Source organism: Phasianus colchicus, chromosome 30, assembly GCF_987193195.1.
Source record: "Phasianus colchicus chromosome 30, bPhaCol1.hap1.1, whole genome shotgun sequence".
Taxonomy (NCBI): domain Eukaryota; kingdom Metazoa; phylum Chordata; class Aves; order Galliformes; family Phasianidae; genus Phasianus; species Phasianus colchicus.
This window is the reverse complement of record NC_143465.1, coordinates 929,460-946,337: the sequence shown is the minus strand read 5'-3', so window position 1 is coordinate 946,337 and position 16,878 is coordinate 929,460. Positions and strand designations below refer to the sequence as shown.

At 59.1% G+C, this 16,878-nt stretch overlaps 1 protein-coding gene across 1 annotated transcript; it reads right to left on the bottom strand.

Annotated features, from left to right (window-relative positions):
* Positions 1 to 1,599: 1,599 nt before the first annotated feature.
* MEX3A (mex-3 RNA binding family member A) lies at positions 1,600 to 16,253 on the bottom strand. Its single transcript, XM_031609169.2, has 2 exons — positions 15,750 to 16,253; positions 1,600 to 2,745 (listed from the first exon to the last, which is right to left on the bottom strand). Exons 1-2 carry the CDS (start codon positions 16,228 to 16,230, stop codon positions 1,640 to 1,642), a joined length of 1,587 nt encoding a protein of 528 aa, XP_031465029.1. The 5' UTR covers positions 16,231 to 16,253; the 3' UTR covers positions 1,600 to 1,639.
* Positions 16,254 to 16,878: the final 625 nt, after the last annotated feature.

Genomic DNA, 16,878 nt, shown 5'->3' with positions numbered 1-16,878 from the left:
CCAACGCTGCCAGCCGTCCATCGCTGGGCACCGAACCGGAATGGACGCCCAGCGACGCCCATCCTCCCCCACTTCCCAACGGCCAACCAAAGGATCGGAGCGAACGGAACCAGCAGTCTTGAAATGACCAAAGGATGTTCAACAAGGCAATTCTTTTTTTCTTTTTTTTTTTTTTTTCTTTTTTTCTGTTTCGTTCTGAAAAAAATAGAATATATAAAAGCGGCCAACCTCAGGAAGATCCACGCAACGGACAGCTGAAGAGGTTTTGGTCCATAAAGAAATACTTTTGTATTTTTTTTTTTTTTTCTTCTTTTTATTCCCCCCCACCCCGAACTCGGCGTCGGGTAACGAAACTTTTGGTCCGGCTTAAAAACGACGACAACAAAATTATATCTCTGTAAAACCCGGGTTTTGCACTCGGTCGTTGTGTTTTATTTTTGTTTTTGCTTTACCGTCGGGATGCGCCGCTCTCCCGCGCCATCGTCTCTCTTCGGTTCCGGCGCAGGGAAAGGGAAAGGAAAGCACCGTGTGTGGAAATACCCTGTGAGCAACTCCGGCTCCGTCGGACGGATCCGTCCCTGCGCGGAGGAGGAAGAGGAGGAGCAAGGCGGCCGCGCTCCGCGGTGGCTCAGAGGAACAGAAGAGGCGGATCGGCCCGAGGGCTCCTTCCAACCTTTCTTCAGTATCACCGGCGTGACGCTGTTCTTCTCACTCTTATTATTTTTTTATCGTTTAAAAAAAAAAAAAAAAAAATTTTTTTTTTTGCCTTTTTTTCTTTTTCGCTTTTTTTTTTTTTTTTTTTTAGAAAAGTGACAAATAAAAAAAAAAAAAAGAAAAGAAAGAAGGAAAACGATCAAAGTTCTCTTTAGCTGCTGTGGTTTTGTGTTTTTTTTTTTTGTTTAAATCTTTGAGGTAATACAGTTGTGCCCTCGTTCGAACAGGTTCCCAGAGGTCGGTGGTTTCTTTTTTTTTTTTTTTTTTTTTTTTAATATTATTATTATTATTTTGTTTGTTTGTTTGTTTCCTTTTTCTCTTCCAATCCCCGACGGCTGTTCTCATCTCTCTCTCCCTCTCTCTCCGTTTCTGAGCTCCCGGTTGAGCTGAGTCCCTCAGGGGTGGCACAGGGAGGACAGTGGGGGCTTCGAGTGGTGGGGAAGGGTCGGCGGGACCCCCCCCCGTCCTCCATCATCCAATGGCCAACGCTGATGAGCCCCGATCCCACCCCCAAGGAACCGACCGAAATGCGCTTTGCTTCCGAGATGCGAGTGTGCGTTCCGAGCTTTTGTCCTCAGAGAAGACATTGCAGGTGGAGCATCCTCTGCCCTCCCCGATTTCTGGCTTTGCTATTCGCTTCCACTGTATCATTCACTTTCTCTTTTTTCTTTAGCTTTTTTTTTTGTAAAAAATAACGTACGTCGCTCGTAAAATAATCTTTTTTTTTTTTCTTTTTTTTCCTTTTCCCTTACTTCTTCTCCTTTAAATTAATTTATCCTTTCCTTCGTTTGTTCTTCAGGTCTCGTTATTATTATTATTATTATTAATTATTATTACCTTCGTTTCTCTCTCCTGGCTCCCCCCCCATCCTACGACCCCTCCTCCCCACGCTCCCACCCCCACCCCCCGCCCTGGCTCTGTCTCTTTAGGAAAATATTCTAATGGCCTGAGTGGCTGCAGCGTGGCACACCGGGCACTCCGGGTCAGTCCTCTCGCAGATCCTCACGGCGCACTCCATGCAGAAGAGGTTATGGCCGCACGGCACCAGCGCCGCCGTCACTTCGCTCTCGAAGCACACCATGCACTCGCGGCTGCTGGAGACGGACGTCCGGGCAGCGGCGGTGCTCCCCAGTTTGGAAAATCCCTGGAGCGGCTCCCCCTGGGATCGCCGGGGGAGGGCGGAGAGGTTGGGCTCCTGGATGGAAGAGGACGGCGAGCGGTGGGAGTTGGGGTGGATGGCACCGGTGCTGCTGGAGCGCTGCTGCTTGGAGAAGAGCACCGAGACCGGGTTGGTGTTCTCCTGCCCGGCCCACATCGGGGCGCCCGATTCTGGCACTCCGTAGTACAGATCTTGCTTGTTGACGCCGTAGTTGGGGAAGAGGTAACCGTAATTGAAGTCGTTTTGGTCGTTCAGCCGCGGCGTCTCGTAGACCGGGTCCACCGAGCAGTCCCCGATGCAGCCCAGGCTGTTCTGCCGGAAGGTGGAGAGCGGCTTGCAGCCCGGCGCCGGCGTGTGCACCCGCCAGGCCTCCGAGTAGCGGTTCTCCATGCTGGAGTCGGGGCTGCTGGACAGGAAATCGTTCTCGTTGTTGTACTCCAAGATCTTCCCCGTCCTCACCGCGATGTGGGTCTCGATCTCCTCCCGCGCGCGTTCCACGTTGCCCGGCGCGCCGGTGATCTCGAAGACGGGATCTCGGTCCCGGCTGGGCGTGATGATGTAGGTGTTGGTTTGCTGTTGGATCCTCTTAATGGTGGCTCCTTTCGGGCCCACCACCAATCCCACCACGCGGTAAGGGACGCGAACGCGGATGGTGACCTGGCCCGGCAAGGTGGGCGCGCTGCCGAACGTGGTGCCCGCCTTGTTGCGCGATGCGCGGATCATGGAGAAATGCTCGGCCGCCGAGATGATCTCCCTCCGTGCCATGGCCACGTCCTCGCGCCGCCCCGTCACCATGAAGACCGGCTCCTCGCCCCGCACCGGCGTCTTGATGTACGTGTTGGTCTTGGCCCGCAGGGCTTTGATCTTGCAGCCTTGGAGGAGAGAGGAAAAGAGAAAAGAAGGGTCAGGACGGCTGACCAACGCCAGCCCTCCGCCACGGGGAATCAGCATAAAGCAGCCGTGGCTCAGGGGCACGGAGCGTGGCAGAGAGGTTTCGGTCCCCCCAACACCGATGGGTGAATGCCCGGCAGCAAAACACGTAGCCAAATGCCGGAGGAAGGTTTTCCCATCGCCATCCCCACTGTCCCCAGAAGGCGCTGCCATTTTGTGCACTGCCCCTCAACACACGACGTGTCCCCTCCCACCAAACCATACAAAACCCCGCTGCTCACTGTGTTGCCTCCCTCCAGACCCCACTGTTTGCTGAAGGCCCTATGGCAGCTGCTGAGGATGGAGGGTGTCCCCCATTTTTGGGCACTGAGCACTGATGGCCGCTCACCACGTTGTCCACTTGCTGACCCCCTGGAGCCCACCAACACTATTCCCTCTGCTCCTGACAGCCCTGCAAACGTCCTTCTGCTCCCCCAAACAGGGCTGTGCAGTGTGCTGTGGTGCTTTCCCTGAGGGCAGCAGTGCGTCTACCAGTTCCTATACAACCACCAGTTCCTACACAGCTACGGGTTCCTACACAACTACTGGTTCCTACACAACTATGGGTTCCTACAAGACTGTCAGTTGCTACACAACTACTGGTTCCTACAGACCTACTGGTTCCTGAGTGACAACCAGTCTCTACACCACTACCAGTCCTTATATGACTACCAGTCCCTACACAACTACCAGTTCCTACACAACTACTGGTTCCTGAGTGACAATCAGTCCCTCTGTGACTACTGGTCCCTAAATGGCTACCAGTTCCTACACAACTACCAGCCCCTACACGAGTGACTACTGGTCCCTACACGACTACTTGTTCCTACACAACTACTGGTCCCTACATGACCACTGGTTCCTACACAACTACTGGTCCCTAAATGGCAACCAGTTCCTACACAACTACCAGCTCCTACAGGAGTGACTACCAATCCCTACACGACTACTTGTTCCTACACAACTACCAGTTCCTACATGACTACTGGTTCCTAAGTGACTACCGGTCCCTACACAAATACGAGTTCCTACACAACTACTGGTCCCTAAATGGCAACCAGTTCCTACACAACTACCAGCCCCTACACGAGTGACTACCAGTCCCTACACAACTACTTGTTCCTACACAACTACTTGTTCCTACACAACTACTTGTTCCTACACAACTACTCGTTCCCACACGACTACTGGTTCCTGAGTGACTACCGGTCCCTACATGACTACCAGTCCCTACACAATTACCATTTCCTACATGACTATCAGTCCCAACACAGCTACTGGTTTGTACACAGCTACTGGTCTGTACACAACTACTGGTCTGTACACAACTACTGGTCTGTACACAACTGCCCATTCCTACACAACTACCAGTTCCTGAGTGACAACCAGAGCGGTGAGGCATTGGAACGGCTGCAGAGGGGTGTGGGTTCACTGTCCCTGAGGGGTTCAAGGAAAAGGCAGATGTGGCACTGAGGGACGTGGGGTTGGGGTGACTCTGGGGGATTGAGCAGTTGGAGCAGATGATGTTGGGCGTCTTTCCCCCCATAACTATTCTGTGATCCTTGAGTGGGCACAGGACTGGGGACGGTCTGGGGTTGGACTGTAAAATCTCAGAGCTTTTCTCCAACTTGAATGATTCGATGATTCTTTGGGTCATGGACACAGTAGGGATGGGTTGGGTTGGACTTTAAGATCTCAGAGCTTTTCTCCAACCTGAATGATTCGATGATTCTTTGGGTCATGGACACAGTAGGGATGGGTTGGGTTGGACTTTAAGATCTCAGAGCTTTTCTCCAACCTGAATGATTCAATGATTCTTTGGGTCATGGACACAGTAGGGATGGGTTGGGTTGGACTTGATGATCTCAGAGCTTTTCTCCAACCTGAATGATTTGATGATTCTTTGGGTCATGGACACAGTAGGGATGGGTTGGGTTGGACTTAATGATCTCAGAGCTTTTCTCCAACCTGAATGACTCGATGATTCTTTGGGTCATGGGCACGGCAGGGATGGGTTGGGTTGGACTTGATGATCTTGGATATCTTCTCCAACCTGAACAATTCTCTGGTTATCCTCTCCCCAGAAGCAGCCCATCTTCTCTCTCCTCCACCCACCCAACAGCACGCTACCACCACACTTCTACCACAAAAGATATCCACCAACGATGCTTCTACAACCAAGAAAATTGGATTCCTCATCTGGTGGGCCATGGGGTTATCGCACACCCCAATATTACCCAGACCCCAATTAACAACACCACCTCTCCCCGATGGCTGTCCGGGGCTGATGCTCGCTCAGCATTCATCTCCTGGGGTGCAATTTGTGACACTGTGCAGGAACACAACGATCCCATCGATTATCACGACCAAAAAGAAATCCTTTGGGGATAAAATCAGAACCCCGCGCCGTTACAGCCAGCAGGAATCGTCCCCCACACGGGGCACAGCCGAGAGCTCCGGCCACACGGTGCACAGCCCCACGGGTCACATCGCACTCACAACGCCGCGTCGACTGCAGGAGGGCACTGCAGTGATGGCACTCCGCTCCAAAATGCCTTCATGGAGCTCTGGCACAGGTGGGGAACGCACGATACGTGTGGGTGAATCCCGGCACGACTTTAACTCCTGGCAGTTATCTCCATGCACTGAGTGCCCGTTCCTTTGCTGCACGATGGAGAGGACGGCCCTGAGCTGTGCCAAAAGCCGCAATACCAAACGCGGTGACACTGCTGCACTCAGCGCATCTCCGGGGCACTGATCTCACACTGCTGGGGCTTGGAAATGTGGGATTTGCTGCAGAGAAAGAGCAAAGCCCAAAGCCCAACCCAACCCCAACCCCACGCAGCCAATGCGTCGCTCCACACTGAGCTCACACCCCAAAATCCATCAATGCTGTTTTCTTTAGGATTGCTGGATCTGAGGATGGAGATGCATCTTAGGAAGACGATCCCAAAACCCAAGTCAGCCCCAACCCCACGCAGCCGACGCGTTGCTCCGCACTGAGCTCACACCCCAAAATCCATCTGCATTGTTTTCTTCAGGGAAGTTTTGCAGCTGCTGCAGACCGGCGGTTATCTGCAGTGTTCTGCTGCTGGGACTTGGGAAACTCCAGCAAAGAGCAGCGCTGCGTGCGACACAGCTGTGCAGTGAGGGCAAAATCATGGAGGAATGGCTCCAACAGGGAGCAGGAAAAATGGGATGGGGCCATCTATGGCCACTGCAACCTCATACAGGACACAGGGAGACATGTGTCAGCCCCACGGCTGCAATGCTGGATCCAAGGATGGAGATGCATCTTAGGAAGACGATCCCAAAGCCCAACCCAACCCAACCCCACGCAGCCGACGCGTTGCTCCACACTGAGCTCACACTCCAAAATCCATCTGTGCTGTTTTCTCTACGAAAGTTTTGCAGCAGCTGCTGCGGACCGGCGGTTATCTGCAGCACTGTGCTGCTGGGACTTGGGAAACTCCAGCAGAGAACGGCACACATCAGGCCTGACACCACCTGCGATGCAAACACCGAGCAAACTCACAGTGCAAAGGCTGCCCTGGGGAGGTTTGGGGTCTGCAATGCCCAGGTAGGGGGATGCACATCAGCCCCACACCTGCAGTGCCGGCTCCGAGGATGGAGATCTGTCTTAGGGAGATGAACCAAATGCCACCATTTCCCCGCAGGGCAGCACCAAAGCACTGCATGGGGACAGAAGGGGAGATCACTGTGCTGGGGGTGACCCCCGTTTGCTCTCCCCAGGGTGGAGGGTTTGCACGAATCCCTCTTCTGAGGGCTGCAGGTACGCGCTGTTGGGGTTGGGGGGGGGGGTTTCAAAGCCGTGGGACAATGCCCATGTCGGGGGAAGAGGAATCTGAGCTCAGCAGCATGGGGAACAATCGTGGAGGTGACGCTGAGGGTCAGAGCGGTGACAAAGGACGGGGGCTCCGAGCTGGGGACAGATGGGGAGCGGTGGGAACACACATGAGTGAGGGCGACGGTGGGAAGGATGGAGGAATGGTGGTGGGAATGAGGGGGAGGAGGGCCAGAGCAAATGGGAGAGGATGGGGGGAGCGGGGGGCAACGGGGGACCCCAAAAAGGGAACGAGAGGGAGAGAGCTTGGTGAGAGGAGAGAGGGAAGATGGAGCGGCGGACAAAAGGACGCGTGGTGCAGCGGTGGTGTGAGGAGCGGGGAGGGGGGAGGAGGAGGAGGAGGAGGAGGAGGAGGAGGAGGGAGGGTCGGCGCGGCCCTGCAGACAGGAAAGGCGGCTTTGTGCAGGCAGACAGATGGGGATCCTGCGCCGTGCTGTGCAGGAGAATGACCCCGTGGGGATGGGGAGCAGCGCGCTGCTCCGGCACAGCCACAGCACAGGTGGGCAACGCACAGCACAACTTCCACAGGGCTGCACTGATTTCCATCCAGCCCGATCTGATCCACCCTTCCTGATTTGATCCACCCTCCTCGATCTGATCCACCCACCCTGATCTGATCCACCCGTCCCAATCTGATCCACCCTCCCCAGTCTGATCCACCTGCCCCAATCTGAATCCCCACCCCAATCTGATCCACCCACCCTGATCTGATCCACCCTCCCCAATCTGATCCACCCACCCTGATCTGATCCACCCTCCCCAATCTGATCCACCCACTCTGATCTGATCCACCCTCCTCAATCTGATCCACCCTTCCTGATTTGATCCACCCTCCTCGATCTGATCCACCTGCCCCAATCTGATCCACCCACCCTGATCTGATCCACCCACCCCAATCTGATCCACCCTCCCCGATCTGATCCACCCTCCCTGATCTGATCCACCCACCCTGATCTGATCCACCCGTCCCAATCTGATCCACCCTCCCTGATCTGACCCACTGCTCCGCATCGCAGCCCCCATCATAAAACCCCAAGTGCTGAGCCCCCCCTCCCTCACCCCCCCCATCCCCAGCAGAGCAGACGAGGGCCCCTCGGTGCTCCATCCGAATGAAACCAGCCCCCTCCTCCCAGCTCCCTGCTTCCCCCCACATCCGTCCGTGTTTTTTCCCCAGCAAACGTTTCTTTGTGCGGAGCTGAAACCAACACAGCGGAGCGGTTTTGCTCGGGGCCGGCACAGAAACACGAAGCAAAGAGGAGAAGAGTGGTGTTTCCACTGCCCAGATCCTTCCCTTCTGTTCTGTTCCCTTTTTTCTCCTTGCTGGCAGCACAGGTCCCAAACTGGTTCACGTTTCGTGTGATTTCTTTTTTCTTTTTTGACTTTGGCCAACAGACTCCAAGTGAACGTGTTTGCTCACTTCCCATAGAGATCCACAAACACTCCAACCTGAAACACAGCGACCCAACCGGGACCAGGACCTGAGCAGCACCGGTAACAAAGAAATGCAGAAACCTGATCTAGAAATGGGCAAATCTTACATAGAAATGCAGAAATCTGCCTTAGAAATGCAGAAATTTGGACTAGAAACAACTCAGTCTGGTCTAGAAATAGATAAATTTGGGCTAGAAATGATCAAATCTGGTCTTGAAATGGATAAATCTTGTCTGGAAATGACCAAACCCGTCTAGAAGTGGATAAACCTGGTGGAGACATCACCAAAGTGGAGTCGGATGTGAAGATCCCCGTGGTTCCCTCCCAAATGCCAAAGTCCTAGGAAACTGGGAAAGGGCAGAATGGGGCAACTGGGACACAGAGCCAAACTCTGCCCCTGAATGAGGAGTGAACAAATCCATCGAAGGTAACAGAGAAGGATCGAGGAGCCCTCTCTGCTTCACAGGGTGACGTGGGTGTGGGACGTGTCCCATCCCAAACCCTTCCATGCTCAGAGCACCACAAAGCCAACAGGATTCCACAGGACCTCGTTTGCAATGAGGTGGGGAAAGGCCCCCGAGCACATCCTGAGTGCGGACGTGTGCAACAGGAACAGGCAGCACCAACAGGACTGAGCCAACGGGGATGTGCAGTGCAATGGGAACGCACAGCGCCAGAGGGAAATGGGAACACACAACGCCAATAGGGACAACAACGCCAATGGGAAATGGGAACACACAACACCAATAGGGACAACAACGCCAATGGGAAATGGGAACACACAACATCAATGGGAACACACAATGCCAATAGGGACAACAACACCAATAGGGACAACAATGCCAATGGGAAATGGGAACACACAACACCAATAGGGACAACAACGCCAATGGGAAATGGGAACACACAACATCAATAGGGACAACAATGCCAATGGGAAATGGGAACACACAACACCAATAGGGACAACAACACCAATGGGAAATGGGAACACACAACACCAATGGGAACACACAACGCCAGTGGGAACACAAAATGCCAGTGGGAACACACAATGCCAATGGGAAATAGGAACACACAACACAACACCAGTGGGAACACACAACACAACACCAATAGGAACACACAACACAACACCAGTGGGAACACACAACACCAGTGCCAGCAGAAGGACGGCGCAGTGAGAAACACGGACATTCCCACGGAGTGTTTCCAGCAGACGTTTCCACTGGGTGCCAATTCAGCTCCAAGCCATTGAGCCCATCCCTCCTGGTGCTGGAGGGGCAGAACCCAGGCAGGTGGCACAGCTGGAGGGTCCGCACCCCCCTGGTGGGTCCCAGCGGTGAGCAGCAGGCACAGCCCCCCCCACTCTTCCTATCGCACAAATCACTGCAGGATGGTGGATTTCTTCCTTTTGTGGGATAGAAAACCATCCGTACAGACAAAAGGTTTGGGGTTCTCATTTACACCGGGGCTCCTTCCCACCACTCTGCCTGTAGGATCCCACAGACGGCGCTCTGACGTCGCTGGGTGGTAAAAAGGAGCCTGTGGGCACATCAGAATCACAGAATCACAGAATGGTTTGGGTCATAGTGGACCTCAAGGATGATGAATCTCCAACCCCCCACCACACGCAGGGCCACCAACCTCCGCATTTCACAGCAGCCCAGGCTGCCCAGGGCCCCATCCAACCTGGCCTTGAACACCTCCAGGGACCTCTAGGGACCAGGGTTCACTCTTTTTTTGCTGTTATGTCATGAAATGAAAGAGGGCCCCAACACAAACAGCCACCCCACGTCCCCAGCGAGGTGGGTGCGCTTCTGCCATCGAAGGCAACACAAAGACCCCAGCGGAGGCGTGCGGGGTGAGGCCACTGATAGCCCTCTGCTCGGGGTCCGCGGTGCTGATGATGCCATGAGTTGTGCTTACGAGGGGGGTGGACCGGGGGGGGGGGGGGAAGAAAAAGTTAGAGAGGGAAAACAATCGGAAAAAATTGAATCGACACGGCAGGAAAATGAGGGAGCGCTGATCGCGGTGCGGCGGCGCCGGGAGTTGGATGAAAGTTGTGTTAAAAACGAGAAACCAAAAAAAAAAACCAACGCAGAACCCAACAGAACGCGACCCCGCAGACAATCGGCGCCTTGTTTGTGCCGGGGGGAGGGGGGGGGGGGATGCGAGCGTCCCACCGCATCGCCCCGCATCGCCCCGCACCGGGTGGGTGTGCCCACGGCCCCATGCGATGCCACGCCATGCGATGCGATGCGACGCGACCGCCGCACACGAGTGGGGCTGGGAGGGGGGCTGGGAGGGGGGGAAACCGCCAGACAAAGGCGGCGGAAGGGGCGGGGGGTGGGGGTGGGGGCGGGGGGCACGTTCCCCCACTGCCCTACATTTGGGCTCCGGCATCCCGAGCCCGGCTCCGCTCCGCGCCGTCTCCCTGCAGCGTTCCCTTTGTTTCCCTCCCAGCCCCATTTTCTCCTCCCACCTCCGGTCGGAGCGGCTCGAAGTCGCTCCCGCGGCGCCGCACTTTTCCCCGGTGGAAATTCGGACAGATCCCTCAGCATCTCTTCCCAGCCACGGCCCGACACCGAGCGCGGTTCCGCTCACCCATCCCCAACCGTCGGAGCGCAGCGAGTGTCGGCGTTGGCCATCGGCCCCGCCACGCACCCGCTGCGATGCGCCCCTCTGAGCGCCCTCCGTCCCCTCCGCCCATCCCCACGGGGGTGGGAGCTGCGCTCGGACCCCCCCCCCGGCATTCCCTGGGAGTTTCGGAGTGGGGCTGGGGGGACACAAAGAGCCCCCAGAGCGGGGTCAGCGGGGCTTCTGCTGGGCTTCACCTTGCCAAGAAGGAGCGATGCTCCCGATGCGGAGCTCCTTCCCACTGACAATGGGTTGGGAGACGCTCCTCCGAAGGGCGGCTCCGGCTCCGGGTGACAATGGACGCGGCCGCTGGTGACAGCAGCATCACCACCCGGTGGGAAGGCTCTGCGGGCCCCGCCGCGCTCCCAGCAGCAGAAAGCCGAAGGGGCCGCTGCCCTCTCCCCACGCACAAAGGAACCCCCACCCCAGCCCTCCCCGTGGAGCCCCACGGCCATCCCAGCTCTATGGGTCAGAGGGAGCGGAGCGCAGCCCAGCAGCAAAGTGAGAGCAGAGCCGCCCTCGCGCCCACCCGCACCTCCTTTGCTTTGGGGATCTCCCCGTGTGACACCGCTGTGACCCTTCCCGGCACCGGCAGCACAACCACACCCTCGGGGTGCGATGGAGGAGGGTCTCACCACCTCTTCTGCCCCGGAACCTCATCCCAAACCACAGCCCAAACCACCTGCGAGGCGCTCAGGTGCTTCGGTGCTGCATTTTGACAAACCCACCGCTCAGCTCCGGGTGCTGGGGAGGGGTCGGTGCCCAACTGGAAGGGATGGAAACACGGAGTGCCCTGCAGGCTTTGGAGCTCACGTCACCTCCGAGACCAGCCTGCAGCCGACATCCGAGGAAGAAGAGGGCACACGTGGAGGTGAAATTCCCTTCAGCCATCACTCACCTCGGCCAGAGCAGAGGGAAGAGGTCACACATCACACAACGGCGCTGCTCCGACCGCCCCCTCCTCATTCCTTCCCTCCAGCCCCCCACTCTGGCAGCAGCACCACGGCGGAGCAGCTCCAGATGCCTCCAACCGAATCCCCCGAGCCGCCCCGGGTCAGGACTCCACGCTGTCCCAGTGCAGACCCCACAGCACCCAGCAGCACTGGGAACCATAAAATCACGGAGGCTGGGAGAGGCAGAAGCACCGTTTGAGATCAGCGCCCGTCCCAGTGCTACCACACAGCTCCACGAGTGCTCTGGGCAATGTGGTCTACAACCAACGTGGTCCACAGTCAACAAAGCCTATGGCCAACCCAACGTGCTCTACAGTCAGATATGGTCTACTGTCAACACGGCCTACAGCCAACGTAATTTATGTTTAACGCAGTCTATGGTCAACGTAACCTATGGCCCATGAGGACTACAGTCAATGTGGGCTACAGCCAATGCAGTTCATGGTTAATGTGGTCTACGGTCAACGTGACGCACAGTCGCAAGTTTACAGCCAACACGGTCCATGGTGAACGTGGGCCAGGCCCAGTGCAACCCGTGGTGATGTGGGGGATGTGGTGGAGTGGTGGAGTGGTGGAGGTGGTGGACATGGAGGTGGTGGATGTGGTGGATGATGGTGGATGTGGTCGATGCGATGGATGTGCTGTATGTGGTGGATTTGGTGGATGTAGTGGATATGCACGTGGTGGACGTGGTGGACATGGAGGTGGTGGACATGGTGGATGTGGTGGAGGTGGTGGAGGTGGTGGAGGTGGTGGATGATGGTGGATGATGGTGGACGTGGTGGACGTGGTGGACGTGGTGGACGTGGTGGACGTGGTGGATGATGGTGGATGTGGTGGAGTGGTGGATGTGGTGGATGATGGTGGATGTGGTGGATGATGGTGGATGTGGTCGATGCGATGGATGTGCTGTATGTGGTGGATGCAGTGGATATGCATGTGGTGGACGTGGTGGACGTGGTGGACGTGATAGATGTGGAGGAGGTGGTGGATGTGATGGACATAGTGGAGGTGGTGGTGGATGTGGTGGATGTGGTGGACATGGTGGATGTGCTGGAGGTGATGGATATGATGGATATGGTGGAGGTGGTGGACGTGGTGGAGGTGGTGGATGAGACCCGCCTGGACGCCTACTTGTGCAACCTGGTGTAGGGAACCTGCTTTGGCAGGGGGGTTGGACTCGATGATCTCTGGAGGTCCCTTCTAACCCCTACAATTCTGTCATTCTGTGATTCTGTGGATGTGGTGGACGTGATGGAGGCGGTGGAGGTGGTGGATGTGATGGATGTGGTGGATGATGGTGGATGACGGTGGACGTGGTGGAGGTGATGGACATGGTAGATGTGGTGGAGGTGGTGGATGTGACGGACGTGGTGGATGTGGCGGAGGTGATGGATATGATGGACGTGGTGGACGTGGCCCATGGGCTCCAAGGTCGATGCAGTCGAAGGTCGAGAGCCAACACGGCCTACGGTCGACGGGTCTCCGGCCAACCCAAGCTGAAGGCACCGAGCTCAAGCTGAGTCGTGCAGCGCCTTCAGACAAAACAGAGCCCCCCCACAACCCAACCTCCCCACCACCCACACTTTACAGCCGCACTGACCCAAATATCTGGAGCCAAGCTGTGCCCCAAGTGCCCACAGACCCCTCCAGCACCGCCAAGGGCATCTTCGTCGATGGCACCACACAAATGGGGGCACAGGGGAGAGTCCCCACGCCCAGAGCTCTCCCCCAGTTCCACCTCCAGAGGTGGGAGCCACGCCGCCCCACCAGGAAGGAACGGAGCGCTCCGTCAGACCACAAAGCACCAAAAGCACGAAGAAAACTCCGCCGTGCCACCGCCGAAAGCCTTCACCCAACTTTCATTTTGGTGGCGCTTCCTCTCTCCCCCCCTTTCCCCTTTTCCAACGGGGGGGGGTAAGAAATCGGTACCCCCCACCCATGCTCTGCCCATCGCCAGATGGCCAGGGTGCGGAGGGGGGTCCCCCTCTGCCAGGGGCAGCACGGGATGCAGCCCCCGGTGTGGGGCACGGCCTGACCCGACCACTAACGCTTCCCAGATGTGGGAAAACCCTCACGCACACAAAAGATGGTGGAAGGAACCTCCACGCATCGCAGGCTGACACCAAACGCGGCCCCCGCCGTGGGGTGGCAGCAGGACCCAATGGGGGGGGAACGAGTCGGGACCGCCAGTCAGCATCCCCACCCTCACCTCCACGGCTCCTCCTCTCCTTCTGAACTTTCCCAAACAAAGGGAAGCCCCGCACGGTGCCCCCCCAGCGGCGCTGAGCTCTCAGGGTGGAGGACGAACCGAACCCCAACCCCCCCCCCCCCGTGCCCTAAATGCACCCCAGCCCCATTGTTCTGAGCACAGCGATGCACGGCCGTTCCCGTCCCCCATCCTCTGTCTGTCCCCCACTGACAGCGGCCTCCCCCACCCCACGGCCCCCCCCCCATAACCCCCCCTTAGCCCCCCACCTCCCCCGATCCCAGGAGCCGCACTCTGCACCCACCGCACTCCGACTTTCCGCTCACTCATCCATCCTCCCCCTCCCCCCGCTCCATTTTCCCCCTCCACCAACCCCACAAAGTGTGTGCGCGCACCCCCCAACCCCCCCATATCCCCCCCAGCCCTGCGCCTCCCGCGGACCCCACTCGTGGAAGGGTGGGGGTGGGCGTGGGGTGACCGAGGGGTGGGTGTGGTGTGCGCGTCTCTCTCTCTCTCTCACTACAGATATATATATATAATTTTTTAAAGCCCTCCTCCATCCCACCTCGCTCCGCGCGGAGCCGCGAGGAGAACAAAGCGGTGCCGTCACCCACGCGGGACGGGGACCCACGAGGGGATGGAGACCCAGGAGGGGACGGGGACCGAAGCGGGGACGGGGACCCACGCGTTGCTCAGAACTGAGTTCCGCTCGCTCGGATCCGATCCTCGATCCGGAGCCCCAACCACACCCCCCTCGCTTCCACGCCGCTCCCGACACAAAGGGGATTTTTCTCCCCCGCTCCGTCGCCGTTCCGGAGGGAGATGGGGGGGGAGGGGGGGTCGGCAGCCCCCGGCCCCGCTGCCCCCACCGCGGCCCTCTGCGGGTCTTTAAGGGTGGCGGGCGGTGGGGGTGAGGGGGGCACAAAACGGGGCCGGGGGGCGTGGGGGGTGGGGAAGCTCGGCGGCCGGACCCACGCAGACATTCCTATGGATGCTGATCCACGGAGACCCCACAGACAACCCCCTCCTCCCCCCCATCACGACCCCACAATGAAAGTCCGGGAGCGGTGGCCCCCCTCCCCCCCTCCCGTACCCCCTTCCCCGGCAGAGAAACAATGCGATGGGGGCGGCGGCGCGGGGAAGTTCCGAGCACCCCCCGACAAAGGGACCCCCCGCACCCACCCGTGACCCCACACCCACACGTGAGCTTCCATCCCATCCGTGACCCCCCCACCCCACGCACGACCCTCCTCGCGCCCCGTTTGAGGGCCCGAACAATGCGAGGGGGAGTGGCGGCGCGAGGAAGTTCCGAGCACCCTCTCGACAAAGGAACCCCCGCACCCACCGGCGATCCCCAGCGCCCACCCGCGACACCCAGCCCACTCGCGACCCATCCACGCGCGATCCCCACCCGAACCGCGCCCCGGCGCCGTACCCCCCTTTGGGGGTCCGAACAATGCGAGCGGAGCGACGGCTCGGGGCAGTTCGGAGCGCTCGACAAAGAGACCCCCCGCAGCCAGCCGTCACTCCCACCCCACGCGCGACCCCCCCACACGCCCCCCATCCCCACGCTTCGACGGGCGGAGCGGCGCGGGGCAGTCCCGAGCGCGTCGCGACGGAGCGACCCCCGCACGGCCCCACACCCACTCGCGACCCCCCTACACGCACCCACCCCCCCGCACGGGCCCCACACCCACGCGCGACCCCCTCCCCCCACGCTCCGAACGACGCGGGCCGGCCGGCGGCTCCGAGCGACAAAAGAACCCCCCCCCGCTCCCTCTTCGCCCCCCGCCAACCCGTCTCCCCCCCCACGCGCGACCCCCACACCCCCCCACGCGCGCCGCTCACCTTGGCGCCCCACGATCTCGGCCACGTGCTCGGAGCTCGGCACGGGCACGCACTCGGTGGTGTTGGAGCTGCTCTTCAGCCGCAGCTCGGCCTCTTTGTACAGCGCGCACAACTTGGGCTCCGCCGCCCCTCCGCCCGCGGCGGACGGACCCTTCGGGGCCGGGGGAGGCGGAGGCGGCGGCGGCGGCTGCTGCTGCGGCTGCGGCGGCGGCGGTGGGTTCGGCGGCGGCGGCTGCTGCGGAGGAGGAGGCGGCGGAGGGTTATTGTTGTTGTTGTTGCTGTCCTCCACCAACACCGCGGCGGAGGAAGAGGAGGAGGAGGAAGGCTCTCCGAGCCCCAGCAGGCAGAGCTGGTCCAGGGCGAGCTGCAGCGCCCGGTCATCTTCCAGCAGAGCTCTGTCTTTGCCGCTCCCACCGAAACAGCCTAAATCGCCGAAGCCGCCGTTCCTTTCCATTATCCCTGGGACGAGCAGGCTCGGCATGGCTCACAAAGAGCTGGGAGGGGGCCGGGGGGGGGGCCGGGGGGGGGCGAGCGGGGAGAGGAGGGGATGGGGGGGGGGTGTGAGTGTGCGAGTGTGTGTGAGTGGGGGGGGACACAAAGAGCTCGGGAGGAGGGAGGGAAAAAAAAAAAGGGAAAAAAAAAAAAGGAACAGACAGAGAGAAAAGGACCCTCCGCCCACCTCACCCCGCCCCTCCCGCTGTAACCCGACCCCCCCCCGCACACCCCCTCCCCACCCGCGGGGTCCGACCCCCCCCACCCACCCACCCCGCACCCGACCCCCCCCCCCCCCCGACTCCTCTCCCAGCGCCCGGAGCGCCGCGCGGAGCCCCCGGAGGGCGCGGAACGGAGCGCAGCGCCGCGGGGGGAAAAACTCTTTTGTTTGAAGGTGGGAGGCGGCCCCCAAACCTCCCCCCCCCCCAACCCCCCCCACACCGCGCTGCGCGGCCGTGGGATGCTGGGGGATGTAGTCCGCCGGCCCGCACCGCCCCCCGAGAGCGGACACGCGTGGGAACGGGGCGGGGAGGGGGGGAACGGAGTGGGGAGGGGGACGCGGGTGGGGGGAGTGGAATGGAGTAAGTGGGGGTGGGACACGGGTGGGAGTGGGGGTGTGGGGGGAGACATGGGACAC